The 22,551-nt window shown below is 35.2% G+C and overlaps 1 protein-coding gene across 12 annotated transcripts in view; it reads left to right on the top strand.

The window, feature by feature from the left end:
- Positions 1 to 22,551, top strand: part of Wdpcp (WD repeat containing planar cell polarity effector) — a 373,249-nt gene that overhangs the window by 130,993 nt on the left and 219,705 nt on the right. For all 12 annotated transcript variants that reach the window (XR_012439708.1, XR_012439707.1, XR_012439706.1 and 9 more), the window contains exon 10: positions 12,198 to 12,807. Coding sequence is in view for 9 of the 12 variants with exons in the window: in XM_074049846.1 (XP_073905947.1) it covers positions 12,198 to 12,807 (610 nt within the window). In the remaining 3 variants the exon portion in view is untranslated. The remainder of the gene's footprint in view (positions 1 to 12,197; positions 12,808 to 22,551) is intronic.

The following is a 22,551-nucleotide window of genomic DNA, read 5'->3' as shown; positions in this document are numbered from 1 at the left end:
TTTCTTTTTTTTTCTTTGAAAAGAATATCATGAATTAAAACCACCAGTCTGTTACAAAAGTATTCAAGCATATCTCTTTAAATTTTTTTCACTAGCAGTCAGGGGACTTCTTGAAGTAACCATCAAAATAATGATATGATATGCTTTCAACCCTAAAATTAAAACTAAAAACCAGCAGCCTCAGAGAGGAGAAATTTAATCTTTGGATCTGTTAAACTATAGAATTGTAAAAAAGCATTTCCCATCCGGATTCAATCAGAAATAATAATAAGCTTTTATTTGGACAGTGGCAGGATCCTAGAACAGTAGTTCCTAGCCTTGGCAACACGTTGCAATCACCTGCAGAGCTTTTAAGATGGGGCCACCCAGACCAGTTCCATCAGAATCTGTGGACAGGAGGGGGCATCAGTAATCTTTGATGGGTTCCCTAGGTGATTCTCATGTGCATCCAAGTTGAGACCCACTGCTTTACAGCAAACTTAAAAAAAAAATGAAAGCCATCTTTTTTGCATAACAGACCATGGAAAGGATAAAGCCCACATACTGAAGCAAATAAGAGTTTTAACAGTAGATTCTAAGTAGAAAATTGGCTTACCAAGCAGCTAAAAAAAGAAAAGAAAACAAAGGAAACATAGAAGTAAGCTTTCTGTGACTGAATTATCTGTCTTTCAGAGGAGAGACACTTTTTAATTTATTTTATGGATATTAGAAAAACGCTGGTTTAATTTCACACCACGGAGTTCTACACAACAGTCCATATCTTAATTAGAAACACAAAGCAAAGGGAGTTATGTAGTCTAAGAAAAAATTTTCTTTTGAAAAATATACAACAGATACGACAAAAAAAACAACAACCAAGTTTTTAATCAGTAAATTCATTTAGAATGTATTTTAACAGTGTATGTGTGGATTATCATGTGTAATATGGTAATTATTTTTATTTAAATTTCCACATACTCTTTATACTTCCTTTTGCAAAGTTATTGCTATCTTCCTAAAACTACTTTATTTATTCTCTTTGACAGTAATGTGATGACAACAGCATATACTGTCCTTTTATATTAAAGCAGGCATTTTAACTTTTTGGATGTATGGATCTGATAATGCTTTCTGAGTATGGTAGTAATCTCACAATATTTTGCTCAGAAAAGGTCACCAGAATTTGTTTAGCAAATTAATTAGAAACATATAACCAGAACTATTAAACTTAAAAACCTGCTGTTAGGGCTAGAGAAACATAATCTCACTAAGATACTTTTTTACCCCCACAAGAATTAAACACTATCAGGCTGGTAAAATGGCTCAAATGGTAGAGCACCTGCCTAGCAAGTACAAGGCCCTGAATTCACCTCCCAGTACTACCAAAAGAGAGAGAGGGGAGTGGAGAGGCAGAGAGGGAAAGAGAGAGAGAAAGAGAGAGAAGAGGAGAAAAGAAACACTATTTTTGCAATGATTTTCAGGAGCAGTAACTTATAGGAAAGTAATAATGTGACCAACTGTTAATACAGTATTGTAGCACCCTAAAATACCCCCATGTGCTCTGTCACAATCTTAACTGTTCTTCTTTCCCCCAAAGTAACCACTGTCAAACTTTTCAACACTTTCTCATAAACTCATACAGTTTTTATCACCTAAGTGCGAATCACCAGAAACCATAGTTTAATATTATTTGTTTAAAGCATTTCAATATGTAAGTTTCCATCCATCCCTTTCTTTTCCTTAAAATGTATCTGTTGAAACTGTTGTGTTTCACAGTCTGGATCTTGTTGTTTGTATATGCATGGCATAGTTCAACATGTTTCTGTGTCCTTAGAAAATTCTGCAGTTTAGTAGTAGGTTTTGGCAATAACATATGATGTGTGTTCTTTCATTGGGAGGCACATAATTTTAGTTTCTCTTGCTCTCTCTTAGCTTCTTTTCTTTTGGAAGCTCAGGTTATCCCATTTTGGCCAGTGGAGCCTCATCAAGTTGGCTCCTCTTTTTGTCATGATCCCTGCAATCTTGGGTAGCTTCCCTACTGTCTGATATTCAATATGTTTTATACTCATCTTGTACATTTCCTATCCTAGACTGGAATTAGTCATTTCTTCAAAACAGTCTGATTTAGTTTATGTGAAATTATATTTTAAGCCCAAGTCAGGCTATTAGGGACATTGGCCTATTTTGGAAGTTGGTTATTTTTTCTAGGTTTCTTGAGTAGAGTTAAGAGATTTTATACATGAGTATATATCTATATACCATATGTACTTATTCATAGTTGAGTTCACAGTGATACTTCTAACTCAAATTCAACACTATAGGGTTTCTGTATTACCTCTTTTCCATATCAAAAGTCTTAGTTTGGGATACTAGGAATGAATTAGATCCCATAATTCTTGTTTACTTTGCAGAACAGTACATACCTAATATTTTCAAGATAATCATACCAGAAAAGAGCTACTTTTGCTCTTTTCTCCTCCTCCAATTTTAAAGCAATTGTAATTTATCTACATTATTGGATCGTATAGATATTACATACAATGCTTTTTCTCTTTTAATCCTCATCTAGTTCATGGGTTTTTGGGTTTGCTCTTTTGATGAGCTGTTTTATATGGGGATTTAGATTAAAAAGCTAAAAGCTTTCCAGAATCAGGAAAATGTTCATGATAAATAACGTAGGTTGAACAAACCTTTTGTGAAAAGTATACTTACTATCTATGTTTAGAGTCATGTTTCTACATGTGAATGTCCACTTTTTCCAGGACTATTTGTTGAAAAGACTGAATTACCCTTGCTCCTTTTTCAAATATTAGTTAACTATGTCTGTGTGGGTCTCTGTTCTATTCCATTATCTGTTTGCCTATTCTTTCATGAAGTAATTTTTAAAAATATATTCTGTTGACTGTTATAACACACAGTTCTGTGGACTGAAGGATTATATACAAACCTACCAAAAGTATGGATAAGAGAGTCCTTATACTTTCTAGTAGGTATGTTCATCTTTCTAAGCTCTTCTTTTTATACTTGTAAAAGACATTTATGTATACAAATGTCAGAATTAATTGAAAGCGATTCAAAATAAGAGGTATATCCATTTGAAGACAAATGTTCCTATTTTGTTTCTAGTTGATATACTTGAGTAAGTAAAGATATGGAGCAATAGAGAACTCTCACTCACTGCTTATTGGAGAGCAAATTAGTAAACCATGATAGAAAGCAGCTTATCTCTTGCCCTAAGAAAAACTGGTCCATGTGCACAGGGAGGCATGTACAAATGGTGTTCATAAGTAGTATTGTTTGTAGTAGTGAAAAAAAACTAGAAGGCTGGAGGCATGGCTCAATTGTTGCCTGCCTAGCAAGCAACAATCGTGACGCCCTGAGTTCAAACCCCAGTACCTCAAAACAAAACAAAAATAAAAACCTTTAAATGTCCAATAGGAAAATAAAAACATACGTTGTGGTACATTTAGAGAAGGGAATGCTATATAGAATTTTAAATGACAACTAGAGTTGGCTGATTGTGTGAAATCTCAAGAGAATAAATTGAGCAAAAAGAAATTACAGTATAAAATATAAAATTTAAAAATATTCAAAATAATTCTGTGTGTTCTACAGATTGTTCTGGATTGGTGAATAATAATATACATAGGGATAAATACCAAATTCATAATAGGGTTACCTGTGAGGAGAGAGAAAAGGGAATGAGGCCTGGCAGGCTTCAACTATATATATGATATTTTATTTTTAAAATCGAAGCAAAAAGATAGTATTTCCTAAAGCTGTTTTTCACATATTTTCCTCTCTACTTTTGTATGTTTTGAATGTTTCATAAAAAGAAGTAAAAATAAAGTGTACTTTTTGTCTCCTGTTCCTAAAAATTTCTACAAAGTGAAGGGGGGTGGTATAGATTTAAGAATAAATCCTAGTGATAAGCTAAGAACTTCTGGTTGCTGCATAATCTTTTAAGTAACCTGTTTACCCACTGGTGAAAGTTTCAGTGCCAGAAAAGTCCTCTCTTTAAATAAATTTTTTCCTGATTTACATATTGGGTGACTTTAAAAAGAGTTATAATACCATCTCTAGCTGAAACATGAAACTTGAGAATCCCAAGCCAATTTCTAACTCACTATGATTGCTTTTCTGCTTTTTGTCTTTTCTGAATTTTGAAATATCTTCCAGGAATGGCATCAATCATAATGACTGCTTATGCCTTTCCTTCTCTATACTGTTCTCTTTGAAGATTCTTGGGTTAATTTCATTTAATTTTTTTCAAATTTAAGTTTTTTTGAAGAATAAAATGAATCATTTCCATCATGCATTCTTCAGCTTATTTAACCTGAAAGGTGACTAATTTAACCTTGGATAACATAATTCACTTACTATTAACTTACTTATTCTTGAAATTAGGAAATTTCAGGGCTTTTTATCTTCACCTTTCCTACTATTTCTTAGCCTGATTTTTTTTTTCAATTTCTTTACCGTACATTTTTTTTTTATAAAAAAAATAATAAAACCACAGCAAAAAGAAAACAATGGCTCATAGTCATTCATTCTGGACCACCGTCTTCCCTCATTGGCCACTTCTAACACTGCATAGCCTCTGGTTTTGCAAACACAGTGTTTTTATTTCTGTGCTTTTCTTCTTTGTACCTCCTTGTTGCCTTAGCATTAAAGCAGAGATCCTTTCCTTCAGATTTTCAGACTTTGATCAGACTTTTCAAATCATAAAAGTATTTTTTCATCTCTCCACATTTCATTGTTTGCCTATTCACTATGCAATTGTCAGAACTTTTTACTGTGCTTCTTACTTTGGGAATTTCCACTTGATTTCTAATGACCAGTTTTTGAAACCTCTGACATACTTTACAAATCATTCAGGAGTTATTAGATTTCAGAGTTCACCAAACCTGAGGAGTTCCTGAGGACAGGAATGAGACCAAGAACTCAGTGAGCGAAGGGAATTCTTGATCATGAAGTTTGCAGAAGATAACAATGAGCATGCCTCCTGGAAGGTGTGAGTGGACTTCAAATTAATCTTCCTACTATGTTACTTGAGTGTCACCAAAAGCAATCCTGTGTTTCAGGATTCTTCTCCTTTGTTCTTTTCTTCAGGGCATTGTCACTTAGCATTTCTCCCTTCACTACACACCATACTTTTTGCTCCTTTGCTCCTTTATCTTAGCATTATATCTTGACCTTGATCATCTCCTGACTAGTAGTTCAATCTGAGTTTACTTTGAGAAAAACTAGTTGCGTAAATATAAAATGAGAGGTATCTTAGTATGTACAAGTTTGGATTTTTAAGCCTACTTTTTTCTTGGTATTTTGAAATAACTGCATAGCGCAAGTTGGTGTTTTCCACTTCTTATTTGTAAGGATCTGCCAACAGAATGTCTTATAACTAGAAAATTAATATTTTTCTTTCATGTGTTTCTTCTATCAGTAGGGTATACTTTAATAGCTTTAAAAGACTACTGAAAATGCAGGTGTTTGTACTTCATTATCTTGGTTCATCATATTATCATTTTCTTAGAACTGATTTTCTTCCCTTTCATCAGATTGTTTTATTTTATCTGAATTCATTTTTATTGATTGTTCATTTCTCCCTACTTTTAAATACAAAATATCTCACTTCAGAGTTGTAACTAAAATTTCAGTCTACTTTCCATTTCAATTAAAAATCATAATATCACATTTAGATAATATTCAAGTATCATTTCTGTGTTCATAATTGACCTAAACTTTTGCACTGAGGCTGTCTGCTATGGAAGTCAAATTATTTATAAACATTTTTCCTGTGCAGATTTACTGTCCTTATGTATTTCTTTTTATTTATTTATTTTTGTGGCACTGGGGTTTGAACTCAGGGCATTCTTGAGCCACTCTGCCAGCCCTTTTTTGTCATGAGTCTTTTTGAGGCAGGGTTTCCAGAACGATTTGTCCAGGGTAGGTTTTGAACCTTAATCCTCCTGATTGCTGCCTCTAGAGTAGCTAGGGTTACAAGCATGAGCCACCAGCTCCCGGCTTATTCTTGTTCCTTCTTTTTTTTACGATAGCATTACCGTGACACCTTTGTCTGGCAGTATACAAATTTATTATTTCCATAGACTGAAATGTTTGTCATTTAATAATATTGGTGTCTTTAAAATCATATAACTTAGCATAAATTTAATAGAATTTAAAATCTTGAAATCAAATACGAAATTTGTTCATCTCATTTAAAATGTATCTTAATCGGTAGTATTTAGTGATCCATTACCATATGAAATCCATTTAATATTAACTTTTAAAAAACATCTTTTCTGTATTTAAAATTATTTTCCACATTTATAGTTGGTACTTTATAAGTATCAACCCTAAATTCTAATGGCTGATTTTATTTACTATCAGTGGCTTTCATTCTTTTTGTTATCTGCGAAATTATCAAAGAATTCAGGACTTTCTCTCCAGGAACAACAGTAATAGCCATTATTTATTGAGTACTCCTCTGTCCCGGCATGTTAGTTACATTGTTTTTAATTCTTACAGCAATACTGCTGTGAATAAATCCTTATTTTCTGTAAGAGAAAGCTACATTCTAAGATATGAGCTTACTCAAAATATTAGAACTCTGTTTTGCCAAAGCAAGATCCAGCCCTGTTAATGTGCTGCTTCTGCTGGGCAGTGTTGTTTGTGGGGGGTTATCTAGGGTCACATCCAATTTAGAATAAAATTCCAAACCCAAGTATATAAAATACTTTACAGACAAGTAATTTGAATGTTAATGCTAATATCATATCATTTCTAAGAGTCATATAAACTCGACCTGTCTATTCTTGACATAATACTACTTTCAAAAGACTCCGTGCAACATCATAGAAGAAATTGATGCTAAACTAGCAATATTATTTTGTGTTTATATGTTAATTTTATGTTTTGTTTTTATTTACTTTAGGGATTTTAACATTTAGATTTACAGAGTACACTGTTTTATTTTAATTTTAACTCAATCCAAAAATGAAGCATCTTTAAAAGAAGTCAGTTTATTAGGACTCCACCTTCCAAATTTCCTTAGTCATGCAAAGTTGCCTTTAGTATTCACTATCTGACAAAAACAACTCAGCACAAACTTCTTTCTTCCCCACCCCAAAGCTGACAGACTCCCTTGTGATTTGCATAATTTGCCTCGTATTCCTTCACCTTTTTCTCAATTCTTTTTATGTCTGTAAGGATCTCTCCCCCACACTTAGGCTTCTCAGTGCCCTGTGATTCTCATACTTTCTCTCTGATCACATGGAAGAAAAATGATAAGATATTGTAAACTTTATAAATTACCTGCAGAGACCTTGTTTTTAGAGTCATACAGACCTGGATTCAAACTGCAGCTCTATCATTGATTAAGTTTGAGATCAAGAGCAACTTATACCATCTCTCTGGCCATTATTGTCCATATAGAATATAGACAATAATACCTAATTTAGGGTGTTGAACATTTTAAAATAAGACAATATATGAAAAGTAATAAGCACAATACTCTGTTTTCTCACTATTATTGGTAATGTTATACTTTACTGAAACTGATGCATCTCAAGTGTTTTTTAATCTTTAAATTTTATTTATTTATTTGGTGATGCTGGGGATCGAGCATGGGGCCTCATGCATGCTAGGCTGGTGCTTTACTATTGAACTACACCTGTAGCCCACAATATTTTTATTAATACTGTACAAACATTTTCCTTCCTTAAAAGAGTATCAGTTACCCATAATCATAGGAATAGTTAGTTGGGAAGACAGCAAGTCATTCTCTGACCTTGGCTACCTTTGTTGAGTAATCTGGGATTGCCAGTGGTAGAAAGGGGTACAAGTAATCTGTGGTCTTCTTCCCCTTTTGCTGTTAGAGAGGTCCTGCAAATTTCTGAAATTGAGGAAGCCTGGGACCCTTCTCCCTGGATCTTGAGCTTAAGTTTTGGCTTGTATGCCACACTACCATCTGGTTGCCCCTGTGTTAGTATAGGCTGTCCTTGCTATCACCTGGCCCCTCAATTTTTTTATATTCCGTATGCCCTAAGACTTCCTTTACACAACTTTCAGCTTTCTTTTTTTTTTTCTTTTTTATTATGTGCATACATTGGGTCATATCTCCACCCTGCCCCCCTCCCTCACCCATCCCCCACTCCTCTCCTCAGTTTCAGGCAGGTCCTGTTCTGCCCTTATGACTGATTCTGTTGAAGAAAAAAAACATATGCATAATAAGAAAGAGAAAGCATTTTTGCTAGTTGAGTTAAGGATAGCTATACAGAAAGATTCCTACTATTGCTGTCATGTACCCATGTGTTACGTCCCATGTTGATTCATCTCTAACTGATCTTTACATTGGTTTCTGATCCCCTGCTAGTGAGATAACCTGTCATTTTAACATTTCTGTATTAGTTCCTCTGGAGTGGGGACATCAAACACTTTCATGTTTTGGGTTTTCTACCTATTCCTATGTCTCCCGTATGTGAACCTTCAGCTTTCTAAAAATATGGTATTCAACCAACATTATAGTGGTTTTTTTTTTTAATTCATAGTTTTAAAGTCTCTCACATATTTACTACCAGCACAGTTTTGACTTGCTGCTGCATGGGTATGAAAGGTATAAAATACACAAGAACAGTTTTTTGTTTGTTTGTTTGTTTGTTTTGTGACAGGGTCTGGCTTATAGCTCATGCTAGCCTCCAACTCATAATCCCAAGTGCTGGGACTACAGGTGTGCCACCATCATGCCCAGCTGAAAATCAGTTTTTTTAAGCTTATACTGAAAAGGAGGACATAACTAAACCCCAGAAGCAAATAGAAGGTTGCCTATCACAAGAGAGGCATTGGCTGAGTTGGGACTGGAAAGGGGATATTGAACTGGTATTAAAAGAAGAGATGCCACCCAGCTGGAAGGAATCCAGAAAACCGGAATACTTTTGGTCTAATTCTTTAAGGGCACATATATGGTTGATAGGAAAAACAATCTCTGTGAGTAAAGAGTGAATTTCAGACAAAGGACATGAGTGAAGTGATACAGCTGAGAAAATGCAGGGCAGGTTTTAGTTTGAACTAGGAGTATGAGGGGAGACTGTAGGAGATAACACTTGAATCTGCAAGTCAGATCATGCCACTCCTGTATTCAGAGTTTCTTAACAACCTACTCTTCAGTATTCCACCCCCTCAATTCCCATTTCCCACTACTCTCTTTCTCTCCTTCTGTAGCCCTATTGGGTCACTCAGGCCATGGAGTTTCTCCCTCAAGGCCAGTTTCCTCTGCCTGGAGCTCTTTTCCTCCAGATGGCTACAGGGCTCACCCCTCTTTCAGGTCAGCTTTATCAGAGAAGCCTATCCTGATCTCTGTATCGGTCCCCCTTCCCTACTCCTTCTCTACCCCTTTCCCCTTACTCTGCTTTATTTTATTTTATAGTACTTAGGAAGTGCATATGTATGATAGCTATATATGTTTACTTATTAATTATTGCCTTTTCTTTCATCATCAAAGTGTGATTGGAGTCAGGAAAAGCTGCCCCCAAATATGGCACTTTGGCACACTGAGTATTTTAAGCAGAAGGACAAGGCGAAAACAGTTGAAGCAGAAAGATCTCTTTGGCGGTCTACTTTTTTTTTTCTGACTTTCTCCTACCTCTTCCCCTAAGGCCATGAAAAAAACTCTCTGACTTTCCTGCCCTGAAAGTAGCCAACCCTCTGTGACAGGTATCCTGCCCTCCATCCAAAGGAAGGGAATGAAGGGACAAGAGGTCCAAAGAAAAAGCTGAACAAACACGCCTTGCTACATTCCCTTCAGTTTATTATCAGTAGCTTATACAGTAAGCCCGCCTTGTTCATGGATTTATTACATGCAGTTTTGACCAAGTGTGGTTTAAAAAAATGGAATAAATAAATAAAATAAAAATAAATGCAAAAACAAAAATTTTAAATTCCTATGCACACATTACACAACTCAGTTGATGCAGAGAATTTCTCAGTGAGTCCTGTGTTGTCAGTTGTATTTAAGTTATTGTGTGATCTGCTGCTCTGTTACATGATATGCCTCCCAAAAATCAAATGGTGCTCAAAAAAGCAAAGTAAAAGTATGGTAATCCTCCCAAGCCAAAAAAGGCTCTTAATTTAAGTGATAAAGTAAAAATTTTAGATTTGTTAATAAGTGGCATGCCTTTAGCGGAAGTTGGTCAGCATTATGGGAAAAATGACTCAAGCATCCCCAGTACAGAACTGAAGTCTGTGCATCCAGAGCATTTGTGATTTTTTTTTTTTTGTCATTGGTGGTTTCCTTGGAACCATATACCCTCTGGTATATATGGTATATATACATGCTTTTTGTCCAGTCAAAAAAAAAATTGACATAACTGTCAATTTTTCATCAAACCTAAGCGTAGAATACAAAGTTTAACTGGGGTCTTTGGATGTTCATATCTGAAGACCATGTCACATAAGACTGTTTAAATAATTTATTGTTTTTCTCTCTTGGGAACCTGTCTTTTGTTAGAGAGGAGTCAGCCATAAACCTTACAGCCTTGGATTAGGGCATGATGCTAGTTTTTCTCCCATGGAACTGTAGGTTTTGATTACTGCTGTGTCCTCAGGACCAATTTCTGGCACACAACTTATACTCAAATAGTTATTTTTGAGAGCAGGAAAAAGGGTGCAAGGGAAGGAATGAATTGGATATATCTTACAGACAGGATTTTGTGTTTTAGGTAAGGGAATAAAAATTTAATTCATTGGTTAGTGTTGTGTCAACACCAACCCCTTCCCTTCCCTCCCCCCCCCATAGGTGAATTAAAGCAAAAACATTCAGTTTAAGAAACAACACTGGACTGAAGGTGTGACTCAAGTGGTAGAGTGCTTGCATTGCAAATGTGCAGCCCTGCCTGAGTTTAAACCCCAGTCCCACCAAAAAAAAAAAAAAAAAAAGACTATGATGATGTGTAAGATGAGTTTTTTAAAGCACTGTCAACTCACATTCCCTTACCCAATCCAGCATTCTGTAACATAGCCTTATGTGCTTTTTTTTTAATACAACTTTTAATTTTGAAGTAGTTTGACTCACAAGAAATTGTTAAAATAGTACAGTGAATTTTCTGCCTACTTTCCTCCCAGTGATAACATCCTCCATTATCACAATACATTGTCACATATAGGAAAATGATCTTGGTGCAGTACTGTTAACTCAGGGACAAACCTCAGTCAGATTTAATCAGATTTTTTTTTTTTTTAGTATGCAGTTCAATAAAATTTTGTCACATGTGTTATTTAGTGTTTCTACATTTGATTTTGAAGTTTTTGAAAATGTAAATGTTAGAAAATATCCATTTTAAGAACATTCTCCTGGCTCGTGACCTCCCATCATTGGTATATGGATAAAGTGAGCAGCCTGCCATTTTATGTTTTTGTTCTGCATTGGTGTTTCTTGTAGGCAGGTAGCCTTTCCTTTCTGCACTAAAGATGTTTTAAAATTTTACTTCACAAATATTGACATGTCATAGTATTTACTAGGTCTTATTTTATTTTAAAACTAGTACACCATTATTTCTTTCTGTTGTTCATTTGCCTACTTAGCAATTTGTCATAACCTTTCTGATAGCAAAATAATTCTGTAAGACTGTTAATAAGGTTCTAAAGCTTTTTTCCTTGGCCTACCCAGCCCTACTAATTAGAAATATATTTCTGGTAACTAACTTCTTAACAGTTTCAAAATTGGGAAGAGTGGTGGGTAGAAAAGAGATTATCTAATCTTTAAAGTATTTTATTTTTCATTTTCAATTTCTAACTTTTAAAGATAATCTGCTAGCTATATTATTTTACTAAAAGCCCACCTCACTAGTTTTTATATATTGTGGGACATAATCAACTGTAAGTGATTTATAGATTTTCCAAAACAGAGTGTTCAAGTTAAAAATCTTACCGTTTAATTCCTATAGCTGTGCTCTCCCTATATATATATATATCTCTGTGCACTACATGATATATATATATATATATATATGTATATATATATATATAGCACATATAGCACATGATATATATATATATATAGCACATATATGTACTATATGTACTATTATATATCTATATGTTGCTGATATCTAATGTGATAATTAATGGTCTTTGGTAGGTTTCTGAATTAAAATGCAAGCCTATGTGGGACAGCTAAAGAAAAAAAAAGGTTTATCTGAATGTACTTGACACATTTCTTACAGGTTCTGAGTTCTGTTCGCACAGAATGGGATCCACTGGATGTTCGCTTTGGCACTAAACAGCCTTATCAGGTGTTGACAGTGGAGCACTCCATCAGTGTAGACAAAGAGCCCATGGCTGACAACTGTATCTATGAATGTGTTCGGAACAAAATCCACTGTGTGTCAGTCACCAGAATACCACTAAGATCGAAGGCTATCAGCTGCTGCAGGAATGTTACTGAAGACAAACTGATTCTGGGCTGTGGAGATTCTTCAGTAATTCTTTATGAAACTCACCGTGGAGTGACTCTCTTGGCCCAGGCTGAACTTTTGCCTTCAATAATAAGCTGCCACCCAAGTGGTGCCATTCTGCTAGTTGGCAGCAACCAAGGGGAGCTGCAAATTTTTGATATGGCTCTATCCCCTATTAACATCCAGCTCTTGGCTGAAGACCGTCTACCCAGGGAGACTCTGCAATTCAATAAATTCTTTGATGTTTCCAGTAGCCTTGTTCAAATGCAGTGGATAGCTCCTCCAGTTGTTTCTCAGAAGCCTGAAAGTGGGGACATCTATGATCTCCTCTTTCTCAGGTTTGACAGAGGACCTTTGGGTGTGCTTTTGTTTAAACTTGGTAAGTCAAGGAAGTTGGTAAGTACAATGTTTATGATCGTGACATAACTAAGGCAGTAAGATATTCTTATAATGTAGATTTTCTGTTTGTCATCCCATAAAACTGCCTTTCAAACATTTCATATAGTTTCTTATAAGAGACTCTGGATGATTTTCAACTGTCCTACTAAAACATTACTTAAGATATTGATAGGTGATAATTTAAAAAGCACTTCCTGTGTCCACTGAAAAATCCCATATTATAGGAGTGTAATGCTTTTTCTATAAAAATTATTTTAGATTGTCCATGTCTCTTGCTTCCCATGTTGGAATTGTGTGCAGCAAATGTTTAAAGGAAAAGAAGGCAGATATTTAGTTAGAATTTGCCAAAAATTTGTGCAACTTTTGGCTTTGTTTTCCTTTGAGATAGAAATATCCAAAAGGATTTATCAATATCTATAAAATTATACATTAATGTAGCCTATTTCAACCAAGAAACTTTAAATGAAACTTTACTGTAATGATTCATCTGCCTTTTGTAGCTTTACATTACCAGGTATGTCCTGAAATAGCAAAAACTACTTAGATAATTGTGTATAAATTAACATTCCTGAGAGACCTCACTTAGGTTTACATTTTTTTAAAATTAATACATATTATAGCTAGTTGAAAAGATTGGAAAATAAATACATTTTAAAATCACTTATAAGATTTGTCTCTGTGATACAAAATTAAGTTTTTAAAGGCATTGTAGTGTTAAATGTTAGTGTTTAACAGATTTCAATTTACTTTGTTTTTATTTGGGTCTACTTGTTTCTGAAATTGAAGACATGAAATAAATCTAGTGAAAATGACTTGAGTAGGCTAAAAGATATAATGCATGTAATGTGAGGCCTATGTTTCTTCTACATAATAAAAATGCAGCAAAATCTACTCATAATGTTAATATTGTTCAAAAAATGTTTGGAATCTCATTTATTATGAGATAATCCAGTTATACTTTGCCCAACTACATGTTTAACAGTTGTATGTCTCCATACACAACACTAATTAAAGTGGATGTTTGATGTTTTGCATGTCTGTTAAAACACACACACTTTCTGTGTCTCTTTCTCTCTTTCTTTTTATATTTTTCCTTCTCTCTCTCTCTGTTCTCTCTCCCTCTCACCCTTTAAATTACTCAGTTACCTGTCAAACAGAAGGCTCTCTGCCCACGTAGACCTAGCTTTTCTTCAGCCCTCCCTTGTGGGCCTACTCACAACAGCTTTGCAAAAAGCACAGCTTTCTCTTCCTATCTCTAGCACATTTGCCTTCTTACTAAAGTAAACAGGCTCTCAGTGTAGGGATTTAGAGGGCTTCCTGCTAATTGCCAGCTTGTAAACTTAATTGGACTGTCTCCCTGGGCACTGTTCCTAAATCAATTAGGCAATGAGTTGGCTGTCACCTCTTTTTCCCAAGAAGGTCTCTTGGAAGAGAATTATCCAATAGTAGTCAAGCATTCAAATAAAAAGGTGATAACTTCTGCAACTGACATTTATCATTTAAATTTTATTTTCAGTATGACTCAAGTTTTATAGGATAGGGAAATTGTACAGTCTTTCAGGCTCTTTAAATCTGAGCATGGAGTTTCTAAGGATTTTTTGAAGCTTTGTTTCTCATTAATGTATTATAAAATTAATATTTATATCAAATTATTTTTTCCTGGGAGGAGTAGATTCCTTGAAATAAGTGGATTCCAACTAGAAATTTTTTAAAAAGAAAACCTAGTTTTAAAGAACAGATTTTTCTTATGATCTGCTACTAAATACATCCAAAAATTAATATACTTCTTGAATTAACACAGAGCTGATTCTGGGCATCCATGTGGCATTTTCATGTATAATTCAAGTTGCTGCATATGTAAACAGGTAGTTGCATGTGCAGTTTCCCCAGTAGGGAGCATTTATGAGATTCTTTTTCAGATGCTTGTTATGCAAGCTTTTGGAAAATTTGACATGAAAGGTGTAGCTTACAATTTTAAATTGTAAAAACAGATCATAGATCATAGTTTAAAATAGAATGCTGTCATATGTAAACGTGGCACTGGCTGATGCCAATATGCTAAGATTTTGGAGTTTAACTCCTAGATTAGGTCAGTTAGTGTAACATTGAAGGAAAACTCTGTTCCAAGGGTACATTTAACGATTCTTAATCCTTACAGTGACTGCACAAAAAATGTTGGGAACTAAAAGGCCATTTCCACTGTTATTAGAAGAATTCCAAATACGTGTGTTCCTCAGGAAGCAGCTTGAAGTATTATCCTCCTACAAGGTAGCCAAGAAATATTGCTTTATATAAAGCAATAAGTACACTATCAGAATGTCTTTATGTGACAGTCATTATCCCATATTTCCAAGTCCATAGGAGGAGCCCCTAATTATACTTCATCCTCAGCAGAACTTTTTCCAACACTCATTGCTGTCTTTAAGCTCTATAAAATCATGTAATCAGCTGCCTCCTCTCACCAGAGTATCTCACCTTTTAATCAGCACTTCATTAACTTTTTCTGCTCCTCACCACTCATCCAACAACTTACCTACGTTCACTTGCATCTTTTCCTTCCAGTTCAGAGAAAAAAGAGCTCTTCCTCTTGTCCTAGACTAGTTCCACCACTATTTCCTTTTTGGATCTCATCACCTTTGACACCTTTACGTTATCACTCTTCCATACCCCATCAGTCTTACTACATAAGCAGAAAAACAGGCCTAAGTCATACCACAAAAACAAACAACTCTTCTTTCTCTTCTTCTCTTCCCCTTCCTTTTTTTTTTTAAAATGATACTGGAGTTTGAACTCAGAGCCTCATTCATACTAAGCAGGTGCTCTACCACTTCAGAACCCCCTTTCCCCCCCACCCATTAACCTATTTTGGTTTAGTTATTTTTTGGAGGGCCTTAGACTGTGATCTTCCTATTTATGTATCCTAGTAGCTGAGATTACAGTTGTGTATCACCATACTTGGCTTATTTGTTGAGATAGAGTATTGCCCAGGATGGCCTTAAACAGTGATCTTCTCAATCTCCAACTCCTGTGTAGCTCGTATTATAGGTATGAGCCACAGCACCTGGTCCAAACAACACTTCCTTAAAGTGTTTCCCCTTTTTTATTGATCAGATATTCACTTTCCTTTCATAGCCAAAGTCATTGACACTGACTTTCTCTGCTCCTTCACTTCTTATTCATTCCTAAGAGCATTCTGATTTGTGTCTGCAGTGTTCTGTGAAACTACTCTTGGAAAAGTCACTGTGGCTTCCTACATTCCTCATCCATGATGGCTTTTCAGTGTCTGATGGTTGCTAACTACCTCCACTTTCAAGGAGGTATTTGCCTTCTACTACCTTGAATGCAACTTTCTATCACTTTCTTACTCTTGTCTTCTGCCTACTCATGAGAATGTGGGGGCTCTCCAGGGTTCTATTTCTAGCTCATTTTCAACAGTTTGAGAGCTTATTGTTAATTTAGCCATGTACTATGGTTTGCATTGTCTCTCCAAAACTCATGGGAAATTTAATTGCCATTGTAACAGTATAAAGAGGTGAGAGCGTTAAGAGATGATTCCCCCTCATGAATGGGTTAATGTTGTTATTGAGGGAATGTGTTTGCTGTAAGTCTGTCCTTGCCTTTCCTCTCTTGTCCTTCTGCCATGTTATGACATAACAAGAAGCCATCACCCCATACAGCCCCTTGATCTTGTACTTTTCAGCCTCTAGAACTGTGAGCTGAGTAAACTTCCATTGTTTATAATTTACCCAATCTGTGATATTCAGTTAAAGTAGCAGAAAATGACTTAGCTACTCTCCCATCTGTGACTCCATTCCCAGACCACTCCTGTCTCTACATTCACACACTCACCAAACCTGCTTTTCCTCTTGTCCTCTCCATTTTGGTGGATGTCACAGTTATTTAGATGGAACCTGTCAATCAAAAGTTAGGTGTGGTGGTGCATGTCTGTAATACCAGTACTAGGGAAGCTGAGGCAAGAGGATAGCAAGTTTGAGGCCAAACTGAACTACAAAGTAAGACCTGGCTCAAAAAAAAAAAGTCATCCTAGAGTCCTCCCTCATTTCTCATGTTAGTCATCAAATCCCACCATTTCTGCCAAAAACATATCACTCAGTTCAGCCTCAGCCTCACTATCATTACCTTAGTGTATATCTCTCCTATTTTATCATGATCAAGTAGAGGCTTCTTTCTGTCTACACTTTTCTGCCTTCCAGGCTCATTCTACCTCCTTCCTAACCCCCAAACTGTATCTAAATGATGGTTCTAACAGAGGGTTTGGTTGTGGGTTCTCAGCTTGAAAAGCTTTAATGGTAGATCAGCCCTTGTCTGCCTCGTGGGCTTCACCTCCCAAGCTGTACTGCTCTGGCATAATTTTCCAGCCATGGCACACACTCTCCCACTCACTCTTTCCTCCCCAGAGCCTGCAACGCTAGGAAAGGTTAAGCATTCAAGTGATAATGCTACACCAGAGATAATTCAAGCTAATATATTCCCTGTCCTAGAATTTTGAAAAATCTCAGGTGTGTGTGTAAGTGTCTGACTGTCACTTTGTCCAAAGCAAGAGATATGATTTTTCTCTTAGAAACTTTGTTATATTTTCTTCAAGTTATTTTTAATGAGCTATTTCAATATTATTCTTTACCCAAGTGGCAACTGATGATAGTTAATTTCTGGAAAGAAACAGTAGTTTGTCAGATGCTTCGTCAATCAAATTAACTTTAATAAATCTCATATCATTTGAAATGAACTGTTATTCCAGATAACATTCTCCTTTCTTCATATTAGAAAGATGATGGATTTTAAAATCATGTCTGTTGAGGTATAACCTATATAAATAAACTATACCCATTTAAAATGAATAGTTCAGTAAGTTTAAATGTATACACTCCCATGGTTACCACCACAATCAAGATAGAGAACATTTCCATATTCCCCCGAAAATTTCCCAAGACCCTTTGTAGTTAATTCCCACTCCCTCAAAGATGATAGGCATTGATCTGCTCTCTGTCATTATAGATTTGGTTTTCTTTTTGTAGAATTTCATAGAAATGGGAATGTGTAGTTAACAGACTTTTTTCTCTTGATATTTTCACTTATCAATTATCTGTGAGAATTCTCCTTATTAGTGTATACCTAAAAATTTTCCTTTGTTTCACTGACTTGTATTCCATTGTGTAAACATACATAACTTTTTTATCCTTTCATATGTTTATGGGCTTTGGGTTGTTTCCAGGTTTAAGCTATACAGTACTAAAAATGCTGTGTACTTTCACGTCCAAGTCTTTGTACAGACAAACATTTTCATTTCTCTTGGAAAAAACAAAGTAGACAGTGTGTGGACAACATGCTACTTTAAGAAAACCCGACTATTTTCTAAAGAGATGTACCATTTAACATGTCCATCAGTAGTTTTTTCTTTCTTTCTTTCTTTTTTTTTATTATTCATATGTGCATACAAGGCTTGGGTCATTTCTCCCCCCTGCCCCCACCCCCTCCCTTATCACCCACTCTGCTCCCTCCCTCTCCCCCCTACCCCCTCAATACCCAGCAGAAACTATTTTACCCTTATTTCTAATTTTGTTGTAGAGAGAGTATAAGCCATAATAGGAAGGAACAAGGGTTTTTGCTGGTTGAGATAAGGATAGCTATACAGGGAGTTGACTCACATTGATTTCCTGTGTGTGTGTGTTACCTTCTAGGTTAATTCTTTTTGATCTCACCTTTTCTCTAGTTCCTGGTCCCCTTTTCCTATTGGCCTCAGTTGCTTTTATGGTATCTGCTTTAGTTTCTCTGCGTTGAGGGCAACAAATGCTAGCTAATTTTTTAGGTGTCTTACCTATCCTCACCCCTCCCTTGTGTGCTCTCGCTTTTATCATGTGCTCAAAGTCCAGTCCCATTGTTGTGTTTGCCCTTGATCTAATGTCCACATATGAGGGAGAACACACGATTTTTGGTCTTTTGGGCCAGGCTAACCTCACTCAGAATGATGTTCTCCAATTCCATCCATTTGCCAGCGAATGATAAGATTTCGTTCTTCTTCATGGCTGCATAAAATTCCATTGTGTATAAATACCATATTTTCATAATCCATTCGTCAGTGGTGGGGCATCTTGGCTGTTTCCATAACTTGCTATTGTGAATAGTGCTGCAATAAACATGGGTGTGCAGGTGCCTCTGGAGTAACCTGTGTCACATTCTTTTGGGTGTATCCCCAAGAGTGGTATTGCTGGATCAAATGGTAGATCAATGTCTATCTTTTTAAGTAGCCTCCAAATTTTTTCCAGAGTGGTTGTACTAGTTTACATTCCCACCAGCAGTGTAAGAGGGTTCCTTTTTCCTTACATCCTCGCCAACACCTGTTGTTGGTGGTGTTGCTAATGATGGCTATTCTAACAGGGGTGAGGTGGAATCTTAGTGTGGTTTTAATTTGCATTTCCTTTATTGCTAGAGATGGTGAGCATTTTTTGGCCATTTGAATTTCTTCTTTTGAGAAAGTTCTGTTTAGTTCACTTGCCCATTTCTTTATTGGTTCATTAGTTTTGGGAGAATTTAGTTTTTTAAGTTCCCTATATATTCTGGTTATCAGTCCTTTGTCTGATGTATAGCTGGCAAATATTTTCTCCCACTCTGTGGGTGTTCTCTTCAGTTGTCCATCAGTAGTTTTTGGGAGTGCTAGTTGCTCCACATCTTGGTGAATACTTGACATGCCCATTCCAGTGAGCGTGTAGTGGTGTTAATTTTCATTTCCCTCATGACTATTGAAGTTAAGCATCTTTTCATGTTTAGTGCCATGTATTTTCTCTGATGACAAATTTGCCCAAACTTAAGTGATTTATAAGAGTTCTTTTAAAATATATATTCTGAGTTTGAGGATAGCCTGGGCTATGAAAAAACAAACAAACAATCATACATCAGTAAATTAATAAATAAATATTCTAAGTACAAGGTTTTTGTAAGATACTTGTAATTGTGAATATTTTCTTCCAGCCTATAATTTACCTTTTCATTTTGTTAGCATGATGTTTTGAATTACAGACATTTTAAATTTTAATGAAATTCAGTTCAGAAATTTCTTCATTTTATGGCTTATAAAGTTTCATGTCCTATCTAAGAAAACTAACCCAGGGTCACAAAGATTTCCTTCTGTTTTCTTTTAGAAGTTTTATGGTTTTAGCTGTTACATTAAGGTTTATGGTCTATTTCAAGTTAATATTTTGTATATGTGAGGTATGAATTGAGATTCTTTATTATGAATATTCAGTTGTTTTCAGCACCAGTTTTTGTAAAAAGTATCATTCTTCCATTGAATTACCTTGACCATATGTGTATGTGTGCTTATGAACAGACTATTCTCTTCCACTAAGTTGGGTTTTTGTACTTATACAATTCCTAATGTCTTACTCCTGTCCTTTGTAGTCAGTCTGGAAGTCAATTACTGCTAGTCCTTTTTCATATTGTTTTGGCTACTTTAGATCTTTTGCATTTCTATGTAAGTTTTATTTAAAAATTTTTTATACTTTATTTTTATTATTGTTTTACTTGGGGCAGCTTGTGACATTTACCAAAGTTCTTGCAATGTATCATAGTTGAATTCACCCTTTCCATCATCCTGCCCCTCCCTCCATTCCTGGAATAATTTCAGCAGGTCTCATTTTTCCATTTACATACATGCATACAGAGTATTTGCATCATATTCACCCTCTGACCCCCTTTCCTTTTGTCCTCTCCCCTCCCACTGGTATCCCACCCTTCCAACAGGACTTGTTTTGCCTTCTTGTTCTCTGTTTTTGTTAAAAAAAAGAAAGAAAGAAAGAAAGAAAACGGTATTTTTGTTTGTTTAAGATAGCTACAGGGTATTTCATTGTGACATTGCCGTGTGTGTATATATATATGTGTTATAACCCAAATTGGTTCATCCTCTCTATTTTTCTCCTTTCTACCTTAGATCTCAACAGGTTTAAAAATTCTGTATTCATTCTTGGATAGGAACTACATCAACCATATTCATCTTCTTAACTTCCTTCTTTTACTGACTTGTTAGTTTCTACAAAAGACCTGGTGGAATTTTGAGATCATACCGAATCTATAGGTCAATTTGGGGAGAAATGAAATATTAATAACATCGAGTCTCCTGATCCATGAACAGTATCTCTTTCCATTTATTTAGGTCTTCATTTATTTCCCTCTACAGTGTTTCATAGTTTAAAGTGTAAAGATCTGTAACATATTTTGTTAGATTTATCACTAATTATTTCATGGTTTTTGGATGCAATTGTAGATGGAGTTTTTAATTATAATTTTAAATTGCTCACTGGGATTATATAGAAATAAACTTTAAAAATATTGACCCTGTGTTCTGGAACCCTGTTAAACTCATTCTTAGTTGTACTAACATGCTTATAAATTCTTTAGGATTTTCTACATAAATGATGAACAGTTTTACATTTTATCTAACTTGTATGCTTTTATTTCATTTTCTTCCTTTGTTACACTACCTAGGACATCAAATACAATATTAGATAGAAGTGGAAAAAGAGGACATCCTTGCTTTGTTACCAGTCTTAAGTGGAAAACATTTGGTCTTATAAGTGTAATGCTATTAGGTTGAGGAAGTCCCCTTTTGTTCCTAATCTGCTGAAACATATTATCTTGAATAAATGTTGAATTTTCTCAGTTCTTGTTCTGTACTTGTTAAAATTATTGTTTTTTTGCTTTTTATCTGGTCTGTAATATTTTTATATATTTCTGAATTTGCCATTGTTTTGTTAAGGACTTTCATGTTTGCTTATGAGAGATATTGTCTGTATTTTTCTTTCTTTTCTTATAATGTCTTTGTCATTTTTGGTGTAAGGGTGATGCTAATCTCACAAAATGTTTGGGAAGTATTTACTCCTCTTGTATTTTGAGTTGAACAGAATTTATGTCATTTCTTCTTTTAATATTTGATAGAATTTCACCAGTGTGTGTGTGTGCGTGTGCGTGTGCGTGTGCGTGTGCATGTGCGTGTGTGTGTGAAGGTTTTTAAGTTCATGTTTGGCAGTATTGGGATTTGAACTCAGGTCTTGGCACTTGCTAGACAGGTGCTCTACCACTTGAACCACACCTCAGTCCTTTTTTCATTAGTTACTTTTTGTATAAGGTGTACTGGTCTTTTTGGGTTTTGCCCAGGGCTGGCCTGAGAAAGAAGATGCACCACACTGGGCATTCATTGTTTTGAACAATGAATTCAAAGTGAAGTGATAGAAGGTCATTCAGGTTATCCATTCTTCTTTTGGCATGGGGAATGTGCTAAAGATTGAGCCCTAGGGTCCTTATCTATTTTTGAGTAGCAGCTTTGATATTTGGATCTTTCAAGAAATCCATTTGAAGTTATATTTATTTGTATAAAGTTATTTGTATTATTCACTTATCTTTAGATGTCTTTTGTTCTGTTGTGATTACTCTTGATGTTGATAGTTTTGTCATCTTTTTTCTCAGTTTAGGAAGAGGTTTGTTGATTTTACTTATTTTTCAAAGAAGAAAGTTTTGAGTTTATTGATTTTCTTTACTCTTTTTATTTGCAAGCTAGTCTTGTAAATTATTTATTATCTTTATTTTTTCTTCCTTCTATTTGCTTTAAGTCTAATTTTCTTTTCTTTCCCTAGCTTCTTTATGTAGAAAATTGGATTATTGATTTTGAACTTTTCTTCTTTTTTAATTGAAACAAATAAAGCTAGAAAACTTC

Source organism: Castor canadensis, chromosome 12, assembly GCF_047511655.1.
Source record: "Castor canadensis chromosome 12, mCasCan1.hap1v2, whole genome shotgun sequence".
Taxonomy (NCBI): domain Eukaryota; kingdom Metazoa; phylum Chordata; class Mammalia; order Rodentia; family Castoridae; genus Castor; species Castor canadensis.
The sequence above is the reverse complement of the archived record's forward strand: the minus strand, read 5'-3'. Positions and strand labels throughout refer to the sequence as shown.